Below are 19,792 nucleotides of genomic sequence, written 5' to 3'. Positions count from 1 at the left end.
ATTTTAAGGACTTTGCAAACCTTCAAACACTGTGGAAATGCTAGAATGGTGATTAATAGTGATTTTTTTTTTTACAAGCAGCATTAATATTCTTTTGCAAAATTGTATTTAATAAGTTTTCATTTGGCATCTATGAAAGACCTAGGATGGGACAAACAAAAATGTCAGCCTAGTGCATTTACACTTTTTTCTTTGTGTTTAGGCAAGTTAGGAAATCCACATTGAATCCCAATGCAAAGGAGTTCAATCCTCGTTCTTTTGCTCAGGTAATTTTATGGATCCATTTGAGACTATTTGAATTAGGAAGTAAAATGGGTAACTAAAAACTGGGCTTTAGAGTTTCCTTCATCTTCTGTTTCATTTGTGTAATAATTCATTGTTACTACTTCTTGACTCATAAGCTTATTAGGTATGTTAGACACATAGAAACTACAACTGCAGTATATTTGATATCCCATTGATGTTTTTGAAATGCTATTTTTCACCATAGGCAGAATTTGTTACATAACTTATTTTTTTAATTTTATTTTTCCAACTATTTATTATCTATTCCTCATGCTACCCACTTATCAAAAAAACCAAATCCCTCATTCTTCACTCTGTATCAGTTCATAGAGATCTTTCTGATTTTCTGTGAAACTGTCTATGCCTTTTAACTTAATAAATGAAGATCCACCATAGAAAACTTATAGCTAGATTATGGCCATGTATTTAAAAGTTAACAAACTTAAAAACGAAGGTGATTTTTCTGAGGCCCATGTCCCTTTCATCCTTTCTTTTATCATAGAAAGTAAATATTGAGAGATTAAGTGAAAGCCAAAGTGTATTATTCAAAAAGATCAGCTTCTCACATTTGCAGAATTGACTTATATTTTATTTTTTTATAGCCAAAACCTTCAACCACTCCAACTTCCCCTCGTCCTCAAGCCCAGCCAAGCCCCTCTATGGTGGGTCATCAGCAGCCAACTCCGGTCTATACTCAGCCAGTTTGTTTTGCACCAAATATGATGTATCCTGTCCCAGTGAGCCCTGGCGTGCAGGTAAAGCTTCTGGAGTCACAAAATTCCATGGTGTTCAGTAGTGGAATAGAGTGAAAAACTTAGTTTGGTTGTTGGGCAGCCTTCAACTCACAAAAACATTGAGTTCAGTATTGCTTTTGTGTGGTATGGCTGGAATAGAAAATTGTGTATTTTCTTTTGTCCTTTAGAAATTAAGAAAGGTTCTTAAATAATAGTTTAGACTTTTACATACAGATTTTAGTTTAATGCTTTCTTAGTGGAAGCTCCATAATGAATGACACCACAGATTTTATTGTATTTTTTAAAGTATTTATCAACATTTCAGTGTTAGCTGAAGAAGTATGAAACCCTCAGGAGTAGATACAAGTTACAAAGTTTGATAAAATTTATATTTTGACTTAGATGACATGGAACTTGTTTATTTAAATGAGTAAAATCTTAACCTGAAATTTTCTTTTTCTCCTCACAAGCCTCTCTATCCTATACCTATGACGCCTATGCCAGTGAACCAAGCCAAGACATATAGAGCAGGTAAAGGTGAGAAGAACATTGCCTGGGTTTGAATTCAGTCTGCATGTTGCATGATCTGAAGAACTGGATTTGGAAATAATTGGTAAACACATTGTGGACCAACCTTTTAAGGATGGACAAAGTGGTATATTGTGGTGTTTGATTTGTAGCTTAACTGCTTACTTGGGTGATCTGGGCAAATCAACTAACCTAGAGCTTTCTGGCTCCAAGGAAACCCAATGAGTATCCATCAGGATTTAAGCCATAGAAGGAATGGAACAGTGTATAAGACTGTAATTCTCAATCTTTCTTGTGTCATGGTATATATTTGGTATATATTGAGGTAGTGCTGGGCCAAAACTCAACAACACCTGAGTTCAAATCCCACCTCAGATTGGGATTTTTGGGGGGTGTCTTTTATGTTTTTTTGAGTTGGTGGGGTTGAGTGGTTTGCCCAAAGTCACACAACTAAATAAATATTATGACAAATTTGAACTCAGATTCTTATGATTCCAGGGTCAGTGCTTTATCCATTGTGCCAGCTCACCGCCCCTCATTTCACATTTTTACTAGTTCTGTAACTTTGGCAAGTCAGTTAGTCTCTATCAGTCTTAGTTTCCTCAACTGTAAAATAGGGATGATAAACATATCAGTTATCTCCTAGTGTTGTTATGAGGATTCAGCAAGGTATTTGTAATGTGCTTATTGTTATTATTAGCATTGATTAAGATCACTGAGGCAGGGTTAAGGTACAGTGTATCTGCCTGGCTGATTGGGACCACTACAGGCTTGGAAGACTATACCACGGGTCAGGCATAAAGAGTCCACATGAATATTTGGAGTAGAGATGGCTCTAAATTTGCTCTTCTCATATTCCTTTTGAGCTCCCTCAGTTCTGCTTCAGTCATAGAGCCTAGAACCTTCTCTGTAGAGGGCATGCTGAGTGCATTGTTTGCCATGCCACATTAGCAATTCCAAAGTTCTTCAGTGACACTTTGAGGGTGTCCTTATAGCACCTCTTCTGACCACCACTTGTCTTATGTGCGTTCTCCTTAAAAATAGGCTTTTTGCCTCACGTGGTCAGTCCATCGTAATTGCCCTCTACATTAGAGTCTGGGTGCTTGGAAGTTTAAATCAAGAAAAGACTTCCATGTCTGGCATCTTCTCCTACTGGGTGATCTTCAGAATCTTCTTAAGAATTTAAATGGAAGAGATTCAGTTTCCTGGTCTGGTGCTGATAGCCTGTCCAAGTGTCACAGGCATCCAGCAAGAAGAGGCAGTCTAGTAGTCAGTCTAATGCCTCTTCTCTTCCACACTTTCTTTCGGAGCCTCCCAAACACTGAACTAGCCCTGGCAATGCCAGTGTGCCAAACGCGTTGTCATTGTGTACCTGATTGGAAAGGATACTGCCAAGGTAAGTGAACTTGTTGATTAGTTATAATTGACTATTCCACTGCTGGTGGTGCTGGCTGATGGAGCCCTTGGGTTGACTCATTGGTGGGCCAGAATTGATCCATGCTCTGAGGCATCTCCGCCTCAGAGGCTGCATCGAGTGCCTAGTTGCCTCAACCTTCATTTTAGTCTTGGCTTGTAGCTTTTAACAATTGACTGTCAGTGCCCTGGCTGACCCTCAATAAGGGCACCTAACTGTGTCACTCAAGAAGCCCACAGCTCTGCTTCACTCCACCATTCAGCATCTGTGCTAGAGGGCCATCAGGAAATTGTGTCCTCTACCAGTGAACTTTTAATGAGCAAACAAGTTTTGCCATAATTTTCCCCAAGTCCTCACAACTCACAGTACAAAGACCTTGGAAAGATTCTGCTTCTACCATTTCTCCTGGAATTATCAGGCATCAATTAATCATTCCTCAGTCTGTTAGAGAGGACATGGTAAGAATCTTGTCAGCAGCTACTTAGAGAAAGACATTCCTCTCCCCCCTCCCTTGATTATTACAGATCAAACCATTTCCTCTTCTGTGTTTTGACTGCAGGGTGGGATCCCCACCTGCCATGGGAAGCAGGCCAGGAGTACCTTCCTCACCCTTTCCTTGTGCCAGAAGGTGAGCAGTGTGGTCCTTAAAAAAAGGCTGCTCAAAACTTCCGGAGATTTGCCAAATCCCATGGTTGCTTCAGTCCAATGAGAAGATGAGCCTTTGACCTGGGTCACCCATGTGTTATAATTGTGGCTCCTGGGTTATCTGTAGCTGTTGCTTTGTCACTTGTAGCCACGGTTCCTAGCACATAGCAGGCATTATATTTATATAAATATCAGGTATATAATAATATTAGATATTTTATTGAATTATTTTTCCAACCACATACAGAGATTGTTTTAACAATCAGTTTTTTGTAAGGTTTCCTCCCCCCCTCCCCACACACGCACACACAGAAGGCAATCCAGTATAGGCTATACACGTATAAACTATGCTAAATATTAATGATGTTGTGAAAGAAAAATCAAAATGGGGGGGCCAGGAGAGAGGGCAAAACCCATAGTACATAAAACAAATTTTAAGAATTGAAAAGAGTAAGCTTTAGTATGCATTCAGATTCATTCCACAGTTGCCTGTCTGGACATGGATGGCATTCTCCATTACATATTCTTTAGAATTGTCTTTAATTATTGTGCTGCTAAAATGAACAAGACCATCACAGGTGATCATCACTCAGTGCTGCTGTCAGTGTGCACAGTGTTCTTCTGGTTCTCCTCACTCTGTTCAGCACCAGTTCATATATGTCCTGCCAGGCATTTCTGAAGTCCTGTCCTTTATGATTTCTTTTTTTTTTTTTTTTAAGAATAATTTTTTAAAAATTTATAATAAAAAATACTAAATTTGAGTTAGAGGTCAGTAAAATAAAGATGTACTCCCCCCCCCTTCAAGTTTATAGACATACTGAATTAAGGAATCTTTGGATCCCAGGAGAATCTCTAATTTGATTGATGAACCTTTTTTTATAAAAATTGTAGACATTCTTAAAAAGAAACTTGAGCTGCTGAAAAATTCTACAAAACTTTTAAATACCTTGCCATTAAGAATTTCACAATTTTTTTTAAAGCTTTTTCAAGGCAATGGGGTTAAGTGGCTTGCCCAAGGCCACACGGCTAGGTAATTATTAAAATGTCTGAGGTTGGATTTGAACCCAGGTACTCCTGACTCCAAGGCTAGTGCTCTATCCACTGTGCCACCTAGCTGCCCCTACAATTTTCTATTTTAATGATCACTTTTCTTATTTGAGAAATAGAGGGAAATTAATAAGCAATAGTTCTTTCCAGAAATAAGATATATTTGATAATAATACTGTTAATAAATTATTACTTTGCTTGTATTTTCGTAGTATAAAATATTAGTTGAATATTAAAGTTTATAATTTCTACATGAAATTTGTTAGATTTACAGAATTTAGAAAGCCCTCATACCCCCAGGACTTTTTCCCCCACCCTGAAAAATTCCACCTCCCTCCCTACAGTGGTACGATGTCTGATCAAAGTTGTCCTTGTACATTTGTTTAACATGTTTACATATTAGTCATTTTGTGTATGAGGAGTTAGGACTTAAGGGAAAAGGAAAAAAACACGATGGGAAGGAAAAACATGAGAGTAGTTTTAAAAAGTGAACACAGGGGTAGCTAGGTGGTGCAGTGAATAGAGTACCGACCCTGGAGTCAGGAGGACCTGAGTTCAATCCCGGCATCAGACCCTTCATAATTAACCTAGCTGTGTGCTTGGGAAAGCCACTTAACCCCATTGCCTTGCAGGAAAAAAAAACCAAAACCTAAAAAATTAAAAAGTGAACACAGTATCCCAGTATCCATTCAAATTTTGTGGGGGTTTTTTGTTTATTTTTTTCTCCTGTGGATGTGGATGTGGATGTGGATGGCATTGTCCCATAACAGCTCTTCCAAGGTTGACCTTTTCTGAACCACTGAGAGGAACTGCATCTATCATAGTTGATCAACTCACAGGGTTGCTGTTATTAATGTGTACAATGTTCTCTTGGTTCTGCTCCCTTCACCCAACATCAGTTCATATTATTCTTTCCATGCTTCTCTAGAGTTCCACCATTCATGATTTCTTATAGAACAAATTAGTACCCTTTGTGCCATAATTTGTTTAGGCATTCCCCAATTGATGGGCATCCCCTCAATTTTTCAGTTCTTTGTCATTTACAAAAAGTGATATATGTGTGTGTGTGTGTGTGTGTGTGTGTGTGTATACATTTTATTTTCCAATTATATACAATAGTAATATGTACCCATCATTTTTTTGCAAGGCTCTCTTAATTCTACAATTTCCCCCCCTTCTCCCTTCCCTCCCACCCCGAAGGTTGTCTGACAGGCTCTACATTGTTTCCATGCCGTACATTGATGTAAATTGAATGTTGTAAGAGTAAACATAAGAATAAACATTAACCCCCCATACACAAGAAGAGAGAGAGAGAGAGAGAGAGAGAGAGAGAGAGAGAGAGAGAGAGAGAGAGAAGGAGAGGGAGAGGGAGAGAGAGAAATGGGGTGAGTTGCTTTCTTTATCATAAGTCCACCAGAGAAGTTGCTTCAATATTTTTCCCTCAGTTGCTATTACAACCTGTATTTCCCTCCATTCTATTTCTCCCCACTCTCATTTGTTCTATTCTCTCTCTCTCCTTTCATCCTGGCCCTGTCCAACCATGTATTGTATCTCAGTACCCTCTCCCTCAATCTTCCCTCTCTTCTAACACCTATTCCCCTCTTCCCTCCCCACATTCCTCCTCATCCATCCCTTTCCTCCCATCCTTCTCCAGGGCAAGCCAGATTTCCTCACACTATTAAGTGTGTATGTTATTTCCTCCCAGAGCCATTTCCAATGTGAGTGGAGACTCACTCATTCCCCTTGCCTCTCCCCCCCCCCGCATTGAAAAAGCTTTTTCTTGACTCTTATGTGAAATCTCTCAGCTCCTTCATCTCCTTTTCCTTCCTCCCCAGTACTTTCCCCCCATTGCCCATTGATTCCATCCCTTTACCACATCATACCATTATATTCCGCTCCTTCCTGTGTCCTATCTATATATGCTCCTTCTAACAGTTCTTATAATTGAGAAAGTTCATATGAATTATCAATATCTTCTTCCTGTGCAGGAATACAAACAGTGCAACATCATCAAGTTCCTCATAGTTAGTTTCTCTCTCCACTCCTTCTACCGTTCACCAGAGTCCTTTACTTGGAGATCAAACTTTTTGTTTGTTCCTCTCGATAGGAAGTCCCCTTTCAAAAATTCCCTGTTTCATTGAAAATCCATCTTTTCCCCTGAAAGAGGATGTTCAGCTTTGCTGGGTAGTTTATATCTTTTGCCTTCCAGAATATCATATTCCAGTCTCTATGAGCCCATAATGTAGATGCTGCCAGATCCTGTGTAATCTGGACTATGGAGCCTTGGTAGTTGAATTGTCTATTTCTGGCAGCTTTTAGAATTTTCTCTTTGATTTGGGAGTTTTGGAATTTGGCTATAATATTCCTGGAAGTTTTTCTTTCGTAATCCCTTTCAGGGGGTGACCAGTGAATTCTCTTATTTTCTATTTTACCCTCAGCTTCTAGTATTTCAGGGCAATTTTGTTGTATTATTTCTTGAAAAATGAAATCTAGGCTCTTCTCCTGGTCATGGCTTTCAGATAGCCCAATAATATTTAAATGATTTCTTCTGGATCTGTTTTCAAGGTCAGTTGTTTTTCCAATGAGATATTTCACATTTTTTTTTAGTTTCTGGCTTTTTGGGAAGAGTTTTATTTCTTCCTGATTTCTTGCAAAGCTATCAGCTTCCTTTAGTTCCATTCTGCATTTGAAGGAGTTATTTTCTTCAGAGAGCTTTTTTATCTCCTTTTCCAGCTGGCCAATTTTGCTTTTTAAGGCATTCTTCTCCTTATTTGGCTTTTGTTTTGCTTTTTCCATTAGGATGAACTGGTTTTTAACATATTATTTTCTTCAGTATTTTTTTGTCTATCTTTCACCAAGCTTTTGATTTGGTTTTCATGATTTTTCTGCATTGCTCTCATTTCTCCTCCCAATTTTTCCTCCATCTCCCTTAATTGCTTTTTTTTTTTTTAGGTTTTTTTTTTTAAGTGTCTTGCCCAAGGCCACACAGCTAGGTCTAAGTGTCTGAGGCTGGATTTGAACCCAGGTCCTCCTGACTCCAGGGCGGGTGCTTTATCCACTGTGCCACCTAGCTGCCCCACCCTTAATTACTTTTCAAAGTCTGAGCCCATTTTCTATTTCTCTTGGAGGATTTGGATAGGGAAGCTTCCATTTTTGTCTGAAGTATCTGAATATGTGTTTTAATCTTCCTTGGAACTAAAGTAATTTTCTGTGGTCAGATTCTTCTTTTTCTGTTGTTTACTCATTTCCTCAGCCCAAGGCTAATTTACAGTAGTTCCAAGGCTTTGGGGTTGTTTTTTTGGGACACCCACTGGACACAGATGGTATTCTTCATTGCAGATACCCTAAAATTGTCCCTGATTATTGCACTGCTAGAATGAGCAAGCCCATTAAGGTTGATCATCTTCCCATGCTGCTGTTAGGGTGTACAATATTCTTCTAGTTCTGCTCATCTCACTCGGCTTTTAAATGTAGATGGCCCAGTACTTCCCTCTGCCCTGGGGCTGTATCTTAGTATGGAAGCCCAAACTGCAGTATGTGAGTATAGGCAAACAGCAGGATCCTACTCCAGGCAGAGCAGAGAAATCTTTGCAAACTTCCCTTACCTCTCTGGGGATGCTTTCTCTTGATTGTCTGCAGGCTCTCTCCCAACCCCTGGTCCTGGTGAAGCACACCTTTCCTGTGGAACTTCTAAGTTGTCTTGGACTGGGAAAACTTATCACTCAGTCTTTCTGTGGGTTCTGCCCTGTTAAATTTTGGCTAGAGCCATCCTTTGTTTTTTGGGGGTTTGGGGGATAGGAGTTCTCAGGGATGCTGCCTTCACACCACCATCTGGCTTATATTTTTTTAAAAGAAGGTAAAGAAAATTTTTTATAATTCATTTCAAGAGATTTTTAAGTAGTCATTAAAACGCTATACTTGACATTGAAGATACAGAAGCCACAAAATAAAATCTGGCATTGCTTATGTTCTAATGAAATTATTCCTGTTTTACAGTTTAGACTTTTGGTTTCCAGTACAGTTTTTAAAAACCAATTAGGAGCAGCGGCTAGGTGGCGTAGTGGATAAAGCACTGGCCTTGGAGTTAGGAGTACCTGGGTTCAAATCCGGTCTCAGACACTTAATAATTACCTAGCTGTGTGGCCTTGGGCAAACCACTTAACCCCATTTGCCTTGCAAAAACCTAAAAAAAAAAAAATTAGGAAAATGTTTTGCAAAATTGTACTTTGACAGATTATTACCCATTTCCTAGTCAGTGAGTAAAAGAAGTATGATGCCGGAGCACAGGTCATTTGTGACTCAGGGTGGTGAATGTGTTGAAGAAGAATCAAGCTCCTCTAATAAGACAGAAATTGGAGAAAAATAAGACCTCTTTTCTTTTGAACATCCATATATACATATACATATATATATATATATATATATATATATATACACATACATACATATTTACATATATACATATATGTGTGTGTGTGTGTGTGTGTGTATATATATATAAATTTTTTTTCCTTTTATATATGTTGAAAGGTAGTATAGACCTTAGGATGGCAGAACCTCTTTTGAATTTCAACTTATGGAATTCCCTAACAGTTCTTAGATGGACTCTTTTCAGTCCTGTCTAACTAATCAGGAGTTTTCTTACCACTGTATTTATAATTACCTTTGAGACCCCTGTGATTTTTATTCTTTTGAGGTCACTATGCAGGACTGGGACAATTTTTTGATAGTGAAGACTGGAAAGGAGTCCAGTCTTGTTACTTTATTTGGTATAGGAAGCACCCAGGGAGAAGACTATTCTCCCAGGGGAAGAAACTCTCTTTCACTTTTGTACTTTTTGTAGTCTTAGCATTGCCTGGGTCACTAAAAAGGCAAGGGACTTGCCCTCCCTCACACAGCCAGGCCATGTCAGAGCAAAGTCTTCCTGATGCCAAGTTTCAGCTCTGTCTCCCCCGCAGCATGCTACCTTGTAGAGAGGCTTAGGTAGGGTCATGAGCAGCTTGGGTCATTGAAAGCACTTTGCCTCAGGATTCTTCAAGCTGCAGTCTTAGGGGCAGGGAATAAGAGTACCAGTTTTGGATTCAAGAGTTCAAATACAGCCTCAGGTATTTATTTTGTGTGACCTTGGGCAAGTCTCTTTGCCTTTTTTTTAAATTTTTTTGCAAGGTGATGGGGTTAAGTGGCTTGCCCAAGGCCACACAGCTAGGTAATTATTAGGTGTCTGAGACTGGATTTTTGAACCCAGGTACTCTTGACTCCAGGGCCAGTGCTTTATCCACTGTGCCACCTAGCTGCCCCATCTGATTGCCTTTTTAAAAAATCCTATCTTCTAGGCAGCTAGGTGGCGCAGTGGATAAAGCACTGGCCCTGGAGTCAAGAGTACCTGCGTTCAAAAATCCAGTCTCAGACACCTAATAATTACCTAGCTGTGTGGCCTTGGGCAAGCCACTTAACCCCATTTGCCTTGAAAAAAACTAAAAAAAAATCCTATCTTCACCAGATTTTCTGAGCACAGTCTGGCCTGTCATCTTCTACCACTTCAAGTCTACCAAGATTGCTCTTCATCTGTTGTACCTGCCAAAGAATTACTGGTGTAATTTAAGTGGGTTAGTTATCAAATGTTTGTCTAATAAGTTTTCTAGAGGATGCAGAAATAGTTGTAAGTCTCATATATAGTGAGTGATCAAAACTTGCTTGTGTTCCTGGACAACATTTAGCAACACAGAAACAAAATCTAACAAATCTAATGGACAAAAATATACACGTATATAAGCCTAAACTTGCTTTTTGATGGTTTTAAATTCATTCACTCTTTCAAAGTCCATAAAAAACTGAGCTATTTACATCAAAGCTGCTGTCTTTAAGAATAAAGAAGAGAAAAAAAATAAGAAAGTTGATGCAGGACATAATACATTGTTGGTGTAGCTGTGAACTGACCCAACCTTTCTGGAGAGCAGTTTGGAATTATGCCCAAAGGGCAACAAAAATGTATATACCCTTTGATCCAGAATTATCACTACTGGGTCTATACCCTGAAGAGATGATGAAAAAGGGTAAAAAACATCACTTGTACAAAAATATTCACAGGAACCCTGTTTGTAGTGGCAAAGAATTAGAAATTGAGTGAATGTTGAACAGTTAGGGAATGGCTAAACAAGTTGTGGTGTAGGAACACTAATATTCTATTAGAAGCCAGGAAGGATGGGGCATCAGAGAAGCCTGGAAAGACTTGCATGAACTGATGCTGAGTGAGATGAGCAGAACTAGAAGAATATTGTACACCCTAACAGCAGCATGGGAAGATGATCAACCTTAATGGGCTTGCTCATTCTAGCAGTGCAATAATCAGGGACAATTTTAGGGTATCTGCAATGAAGAATACCATCTGTGTCCAAAGAAAGAGCTGTGGAGTTTAAACAAAGACCAAAGTCTATTACTTTTAATTAAAAAAAAGTTGTCTTACATATTACATGATTTTACTATTTTATTTTTTCTTAAAGGATATGATTTTTCTCTCAACACATTCAGTTTTGATCAATGTATAGCATGGAAACAATGTAAAGACTAACAGACTGCCTTCTGTAGAAGGGATAAGGGGAGGGAAGTGGGGTTGGGGGAAAAACTGTAAAATTCAAAACAATACAAAAAATGATAGAAAATTAATGCAAACTCTGAGCTCCCAGGGGATATTGGAACACTGAAAGCAAAAATTAGAAATACTCCACTAGAACCAATAATTGCAGAGTTTTGGAGTATCCAGAAGTATGAAGAGCACAAAATTGGTTGAGGTTGGCTTTTTTAGCTAAAGGTCTTTAAGGATTGAAAAGCTATTTCTTCTCATCACCTACTCCCATCTGAATCACAGTATGTTTTTTGTCTAATATTCCTTAATAAATAGCTTAGCTTCAAGGAGCTATTTCTGAGAATTTAAAAATAGAGGAGAAACACCAAGGTCTTCATCAACTAATTTCTTGTTTTACACATTCTGTCTTTGATCCAAGGTTCAAAAGAAGAAAGTAAATGATGATGGGCATTTAGACTTCATTTGACTAGATTGAAAAGTAGTCAAACACTTAGCACACAATGTTGGAAAAGTGCTTTCAGATATTGCATAAGCTGGAATCCCGCCCCTCTCCAAAATTGGAGTAAAACCAGTGATCTGGATTGTGCTTGGCATTTGCCTTCTGATTCTTCATGATGAGACTTGTGGGACCCTGCTTTTGACTTCTCCCTCATTAGGTTCTTTTTAACTTTTGTAGCATGGATGAATGGAGGGACAATCCACATGTTTGTAAATATGCTAAACCAAGAAATGAATACAGAAAGGAAGAGCTGGACAAGGCTTTGGATTTCTGGAATATGAATTTTAAAAAGAAAGATGAGAGACAGACAAATAGAGGAATACTTTAGTGAGATAGAACTTGGTCTGAACATGTAGTCAAGTGCTGATGTTTTCTTCCCTGCTTACCCTTCTCTTTCATTTCTTCTTACTGTTACATCCTTTTCTGATTATTTCTGTTTGATACATTAAAAATGGCACTATATACAAAGGTCATTGTAAATATCTTTTGGCTTTAGCAGTCATTTTCTAAGTATGTTTTCTTTTTACTTGTTTCTTATAAAATAGAAAAAACTCAAGAGTTTTAACATCTGTCATAATTGGTAATAAAACTAAAACAATTTAAAATTCAGTTAGTACATTTTTAATTTATGGATCAGGGCAGGGGGGTGGCATATCAGTGATAAGAAAATCTGTTGTTAGATCTACATCATGAGAAAGGATCATAGGTATAAAGTTTTGTAAACATCATCTTAATAAATCTTATGTTGGTGGGGCAGCTAGGTGGCGCAGTGGATAGAGCACCGGCCCTGGAGTCAGGAGTACCTGGGTTCAAATCCGGTCTCAGACACTTAATAATTACCTAGCTGTGTGGCCTTGGGCAAGCCACTTAACCCCATTTGCCTTGCAAAACCCTTAAAAAAAAAATCTCATGTTGAATCTAATTTAATAACATAAAGGAAGAAGTAAGCCTACTAGGTTCTAGGCAGCTGTGCTGAGTTCTTCACAAATACCTTATTTAATCTTCGCAACCATTGTATGAGGAAGTTTAATTATGATCCACTTTTACAGATGAGGAAATTGAGGTGGATTGAGGTTAAATGATTATGGCAAGGTCACACAGCTATTAAGTGTCTGAGGTGGAATTTGAACTTGTCTTTCTGATTCCAGGTCCAAACTGCTATCCTGTATGCTCCTTACTACTCTAAAGAGCAAAGGGTGTGCCAGTATCTGTGTGAGCATGTACACAATAGGGATATAACTATTTGAATCTTTTTCCAGTTTTATTTACAAAATTAAAAAAATCCAGACAACAGTTAAAATAATTGGGGGCTGTTGGGGGGGGCAAATCACAACAAAAATGTCACATCAAACAGAACCAACTTTCTCCTCTCCACCCATATATCCTTGGGCTTATAAGCTATTTCCTCACTTAAATTTCTATCTTTCATAGTACCAAATATGCCACAACAGCGACAAGATCAGCACCCCCAGAACACCCTGATGCATCCTGCCTCGGCTGCAGGCCCCCCCATCGTGGCCACACCGCCAGCCTACTCAGCACAATATGTGGCTTATAGTCCTCAGCAGTTTCCTAATCAGCCTCTTGTTCAGCATGTGCCACATTATCAATCTCAGGTGAGTCTGCCAGTCCCTTTTCCTTCTGTCTTTGCATTTGAGTCATAAGCATCACTTGGTAGGCTCTTGTTTCTCATGTTACTGCTTTTGTTTTTTGCAATTTGATAGTGTGGATTTCCTGTCCCCTACTATTCCTTACCTCTGCTAAAATGACCACTTGGACTCAAAAAAAAAAAGATTTTTCGGGTTTTTTTGGTAATTTTTTAAAATTTAAAAAAAATCCATTAATTTAAAACTTAAAAGAGTACAACTTTTGTGACAGGCTTGATGCCTTTTATTGCTTAATTGATTGTATGGTACAGCTTCTGAAGAATGTTTGCTGGACTTTCTCATCTTTATCATGTAAGAAGTTAGTAAGTTTTTTCTTTCTACTTTTTACTAAATGACAATGATTCATTTAAAATAGAGTGAAGGAGTTTTTTAATTTGTTTAATAGCACTGTATAAATGTTTCTTCGTTTCCTCACCCTTCTCTATTAAGTCTTCTGAATGTGGAAAATTGTGATGTGACCTATGGAGTTTAAGACTCTTGACATCTGAGTCATTCTTTGTTGACATTTCAATGGTTGTTTTTTTTTGTTTGTTTGTTTTTTTGTTTTTTGTATTTTATTTGAATACAGCATCCTCATGTCTATAGTCCTGTAATCCAGGGTAACACTAGAATGATGGCGCCTCCGACCCATGCCCAGCCTGGTTTAGTATCCTCTTCAGCAGCTCAGTATGGTGCTCATGAGCAGACACATGCGATGTATGGTAGGAAATGTTTTCTTGTTCATGTTGTTGTAAAGCATGTGAGATGATTTTTAATCTCTTAAAAGCTTCAAAAATGTGTTTTTGTTTTTGTTTTTTTAACAATTATCTGGCATCCCAAAGCATTAAGAATAACTTAACTGTAGAAATATGGGCATAATTCACCTACTTGGTTTGCTTTATTACTCTAGGCAAATCACCCTATTTCTCTGTATTTCATCTGTAAGATACAGGTAATGACATTTCTCATTCCCTTTTCCTTAAGATGTTAAGTAGAGACAAGACACTATATGTAATGTATTATATGTATTATAAAAGAAAGGTGCTATTACATAAGTTAAAGTGTTATCATCGTCTTCATCGTTTAAGTTTCTAATTAAGGCATGCTTAAAAGTGACTTATTGTGGATTGATATTGAAAAAATGGAGGGGAAAAGATTCTCCAATTTTAGGCTCACACTTTATGCTCTATATATCTCACTGAATTCTGTTGGGATTTTTAAAACCAATGAGAAAGATGGAAGAAAATGGAATTATGTGTTTTCTCTATTTTGAAAGGTAGAATGACTTTCTCAAATATTCAATAATAGAAGGATTTATGAAGCCAAAAAAACTGTAGAAAGATTAAATGGCAGCCAGTTTTTGTAATTACAAAAAACCGTAAGCAAGCTAAATATCCAGCAGTATGGAAAAGACGAAATCAAATATAATTGGGTACTAAATAAAATTGACAACTGAAGGAAAAATACTGAAACAAGATATAAAACAGTGGAGAGATTTCTATGAAAAATGTAGTGAAAAGCACCAGAACCAGGAAAAATTACCTATAACCAATATGAATCAGCAATGTTCTCCATAGAAGGTTTATAACAAATCATTCAGTTATTCACAAAATCTAGCAGATACCACTGGTAGCTTTTGATACCACTGACAGTATCAGGATGTTGCGTTATATATGGATAGCATAAAGAGGTTGAAGTTTCTGTTTATTTTGAGACTGTCACTTTGGTCGGTATTATTTTGAAACATAATCTTAAAAAATTAAACCTAAACTTTTACATGCTGTGGGTGTTCATAGAATAAAATGTTGCAAAATGCAAAGGGTCTAATCTTACTGATATATTAGTTTAAAAGTAGCCACCTTGGTCTGAAATTTGTTGTTGTTTTGACAGGCCTTTGCTTAAACCAACTCAGTAACTTTCTTCTTTACAAATTAATGCAAATCATTACAAATATTATTTAAAGTAAAGTTAGTATTTGCTAAATATCAAGAATTTTAGAGATAATTCCAAATTATTGAAATATTTAATTTATGTTTCATTAATACATTGACTCTTATTTTGAAAGTAGGCAGCCACATTATAGATAAATATGCTCATTCCTATTTTAAGCATAGCTTTATAGATTTTTCCCAAAAAATCAATCCTTCAATAGTCTCTCTTATGTGACTTCCTCTTATGCCAATAAAGATGGCAACCCCTCAATACCTTATTAATTCATCTTCTTGAATTGTCATGGCTGGGAAAATAATGGTGATGAATCATCTTTAATTTGTTGGACTTGTCCTAGGATTAGGGCTCTTCTTGAGCCCTAAACTGTTTTGAGACTTTTAGAATGCCAACACAGCCTTTGAAACCCAGGACCATTATAAAAAGGATTTTGTGGTACTTAAAATTGTTTTGATTCTGAGTCCAAAGGAAAGTGTGTTAGGAAATAATTTGATATATTAATAATAATAATAATAATAATAACAACAACAACTTAGTTTTTTGGTGCACTAGTGTAACTTAACCTAATAGAACTTCAGTCATTGATACAATTTCTGATAATCTCGTTCAGGTATCATTATAAAATCCCTCATATGAGGAATCTTTGCTTTTCACTATCATTAGAAAAATACAAGAAGCTTAGTCAAAAGACAACTTTTTAGGGCTTCCTACAACTAGATTTTTGTTAAAGATTCTGAACTAGAAAACCGTTGACTGAGTCATCTTCCATTTACAAATCCTATTTCTCACTAACATGAGAGTCAAAAGCAGGTGGATATTGCTCAAACTCTCTACAAAAATTGTTTTAAGGCAATTGGAGATAAGTGACATGCCCAGGAAGTGTCTTAGGCAGGATTCGAACTAAGGTTTTCCTGATTGCAGGGTTGGTGCAGACTCTATATCTCTTAATTGAATCCATAGCATGACACCTAAAGTAACTCTCCTCTTGAGTTCTTATTCTCAATACTAATGCAGACTCTATTCTAAAAGCAGTGCTTCCTGATGCAATTTGAATGCATCATATTTTTTTATGTTGAGTTTGAGTTATGAAAGTTTTCTGAATCCTTTGCTTTGACCTCTATTCCAATCCTGATCAGAATCAGTCTTCAGGATTTGTTTTAAAGTGGGCTATACTTTTTTCAATTACAATTAATGTGAACATTATAGGTAATCTTTAATAAAAATCTCGTACTTTGTGTTAGATTTGTTGCTAAACAAGATCATAAGCTTTCAGTCAGCTGACTTAGTAAAATGTTTTATTATTTTAAATACTAGAGATCTATAAATGACTGGAGTACTTTCAGTTCTGGCATTTGTTTTCCCTGCTATATCTTAAAATTTTCATTAGAGTCATAAGCAGAAACTTGATTGACTTGACCTTTAAGCAATAATATCAGATTGACTCTTTGGAGGACTCTGGTTGTAATGTATAATTTCATTGTTCTAATCTAGAAATGTTGAATTGACCTGAGGTGTAGTGAGTCTTATTCACTATCTGTTCAGCCTTAAGTTACTTATACATTGCTATTGTGAACAAGTGCTAAAGTGCATATATGTAAATGCTAGAATTCTTCAAAGGTTTTTAAAATCACTATCTTGCAACTTAAATATTTCATCAGCCTTTCAAGTGGTTAAAATGCTTGGTTTAAAATGTTCAGTGGTGGTGTCTTAACATTTTTGGTGGTATTTTTGCGTGTTAAAAAGGCATGTAATTTCCTACTTCCTCTCTCAACCTCTGCCTCCCCTTGTTCCCCAAGATAACCATATTCCAGTAGCATGGTGTTGACTATGACTTTTAAGGAAAAAATGAATGTATTGTTTACTGCTTGCATTTGTCCATTAGGATAGGATAGTTTGGGGTCGGTAGTATTAGTAGTCTTAGGGGGTCAGTATGGTAAATACCTGCGTTTTGAGAGGAGCATTAATATTGGCCACAAGATCCCACTCAGATTTGGGTATAAAATAGAGGAGGTATTACTACAAAAAAAAGACTTGTGAAATGGGGAATAAAATGTGATGTTAATTTTTCCCCCTCTTAAGTGACAGGAAACTACTGTATCTCCATAACTTTTTAGTAATTTGAGCATGTTGAGCTTAGTTCACTTGGAGTGAAGATTTGGAGATTCTTTATTGTTTCCTGTTACAGGTCTTTTTCTTTGAGTTTTTCACAGCCCAAAGTGAAATCTAGGAAATAACTTGTGTTTTTTTTTCCCACAGTTAATATGCCCTACATTTCATTGGTCATGTGCTGTTTTCATGGGGTTCTCTACTATTTACTAAAGTCTTAAATTCCTGGAGGCCCACGTATGAAGAAATGTGTTTGCACATTGTTTATTTTAAATCAACATAAAGCCTTTTAAAGCCAAGTCTAATTTCATAATTTAGCTTTCCCTTATATAGTTATCTTTAAAATGTGATCTTACCAAAATAGTCTAAAGGATTTTAAATGTTTATTGAATGTTATTTAGTTGATCGAAATTTCTGATTATATAGTATGCTCATCTGAATACTTAAATGTCATTTTTTTTTTTTTGGTCCTTTATTTTATCACCACTCTTACTTTCCTGAAGTGGTTCATTAACAATGCTGTTGCCACTGGATGACAGATATTGTCAGATTAGAGGGAACCATCATCTACTGATCTTTGAATGTGTATAAATGATTGTATATCACTCAAATATTAAACACCTCCTATAGGCTAGGCACCATCTTAGGTGCTTGGAATGAAATTATAAACTTTACCCTCTGTAGAATTGATCCCTTCTCCCTTTGATTGGTCCTCTAAATCCACCTTGTCTATTGTGTCTCACAAAAATGATTACACTGAATTATACTCTCCTATATAAGCCACTGGGAAATCTGAATCCTTTACATTTTTTGTATTTTTGATGATGATAATAGTTAAGTGCCCAGTCACTGAGTTATATCTAAAAACTTCTTTGCATAAATTATAGTTTATAAAATTTGAATGTTTGTTATAGATGTCATTTGGGATAACTTATGTGAATTCTTAGATAAATGTTATTTTGGTTCAAGATTTTCATCAAAGTTGTTCAGTGGTCTTTTGTTACAAATTAATTTTATTCCTTTCAATTAGCAAGTCAACATGTGAACCTGGACCATTCCAGTACAGAAGAAAAATGACTTTTGGGGCAATTCATACAATTTTAGTTAATTTAGAGATATTTTAAAGTGCTGAATGTCAGTAGTAAAATAAAGAAAATTCTGCATGAAAGCAATCTTGAAGAAAGTGATTGAATGTCATCCTTTCCAGAACGTTAGGAAAGTACACACCTAAAAAGGCTAATTTACCTTTCTATTTTCCAAATTCAGCATGTCCCAAATTACCATACAACAAGGAGACAGGCCCTTCTTTCTACTTTGCCAGTGAGTTGGGTTTTTTATATTAATTTTGATTGTACAGGAAAACACATTTTAAAGGTTATATGCTAGAGGAGTAGACTTGTTGAATAATCTTGTACCAGACAAAGGTATTTGTTAACATTTTTAAAGCAAAAGTTAATAAAAAGTCATGATATACCCAGTTTATAAAAAGCTGGAGTTAATTGGAAAAAGTATTAAGACACTAATTTATGTATACCAAGCAAAGTTCTTCACTGTCATCAGAAGTGTAGAATAGGTTACTCATTTCAAGATTTCAGTTGCACTGAAAAAAATTTAAAGCCAGTTCTTTTATCTTGTATCAAGGTAAGCTAATTGGGTTCATTAAAAGGAACTGCTATTTGGGAACCTTATGATTCAACCTGGATTTTTTTTTTCTGTTTGTTTATAAATTTTCTTTTGAAGTCTCCTGGTTAGAAAAGGAACATGTAACTTTTGATGTTTTTAAGTAGAAAACCTTACATCTTTCTTTTACTAAGATATGCTATATTTTATTCAACTGAATGTAACAAATTGATGATATTAGAATATATAGATGGAGGGAAGAGCAAGTATGTCATGAACCAGCTTGGAATAAAGTAGGAAGATATTTCCTAGAAGCTATTTGTGTCATTAAGAGGACACAGTCCCCAAACCCCCAAATGTATAATTTTCCAATTGGAAATGGATGGATTTGGGCTTTCAAAAACCTGGTAGTGATGCTTCATCTGCATCCCCAGAGCAATGACTGTTATTCTTTAAAGACACATTAGAGTAATACTTGGAAAGGAAAGAACAGACAGGAAATTGCTTAGAAATTTTGGGATTTTATTTAATAACTTCTTTTACTTTGTGTGAAATGTCTAATAGATACTTTATTTTTTGGTTGAAACCTTTTGTAATGACAAATAAAAAGTACTCTACAAACCTATCAAATATCATATTCTTTTTAAGAGTTTTTTTTCCCATTTAGAGTGTGTATTTTCCTAAAGTATTATTTCCTAAATAATATGACTTGGTATCCAAAAATTACGTTGTTAAAAT

The 19,792-nt window shown here is 36.5% G+C and overlaps 1 protein-coding gene across 10 annotated transcripts in view; it reads left to right on the top strand.

Annotated features, from left to right (window-relative positions):
* Positions 1–19,792, top strand: part of ATXN2 (ataxin 2) — a 108,623-nt gene that overhangs the window by 77,867 nt on the left and 10,964 nt on the right. For 5 of the 10 annotated variants that reach the window (XM_074205719.1, XM_074205725.1, XM_074205722.1 and 2 more), the window contains 7 exons: positions 203–266; positions 888–1,040; positions 1,490–1,550; positions 3,521–3,589; positions 13,167–13,351; positions 13,971–14,103; positions 18,701–18,754. In XM_074205719.1, the coding sequence (XP_074061820.1) occupies positions 203–266; positions 888–1,040; positions 1,490–1,550; positions 3,521–3,589; positions 13,167–13,351; positions 13,971–14,103; positions 18,701–18,754 (719 nt within the window). Of the gene's footprint in view, positions 1–202; positions 267–887; positions 1,041–1,489; positions 1,557–3,520; positions 3,590–13,166; positions 13,352–13,970; positions 14,104–18,700; positions 18,755–19,792 lie in introns of all 10 variants that reach the window. The other 5 variants (XM_074205726.1, XM_074205723.1, XM_074205718.1 and 2 more) reach the window with 4 other exon arrangements.

This window comes from Macrotis lagotis, chromosome X (genome assembly GCF_037893015.1).
Source record: "Macrotis lagotis isolate mMagLag1 chromosome X, bilby.v1.9.chrom.fasta, whole genome shotgun sequence".
NCBI lineage: Eukaryota > Metazoa > Chordata > Mammalia > Peramelemorphia > Peramelidae > Macrotis > Macrotis lagotis.
Note: the sequence above shows the minus strand (reverse complement) of the source record. Positions and strands in the feature narration are given on the sequence as shown.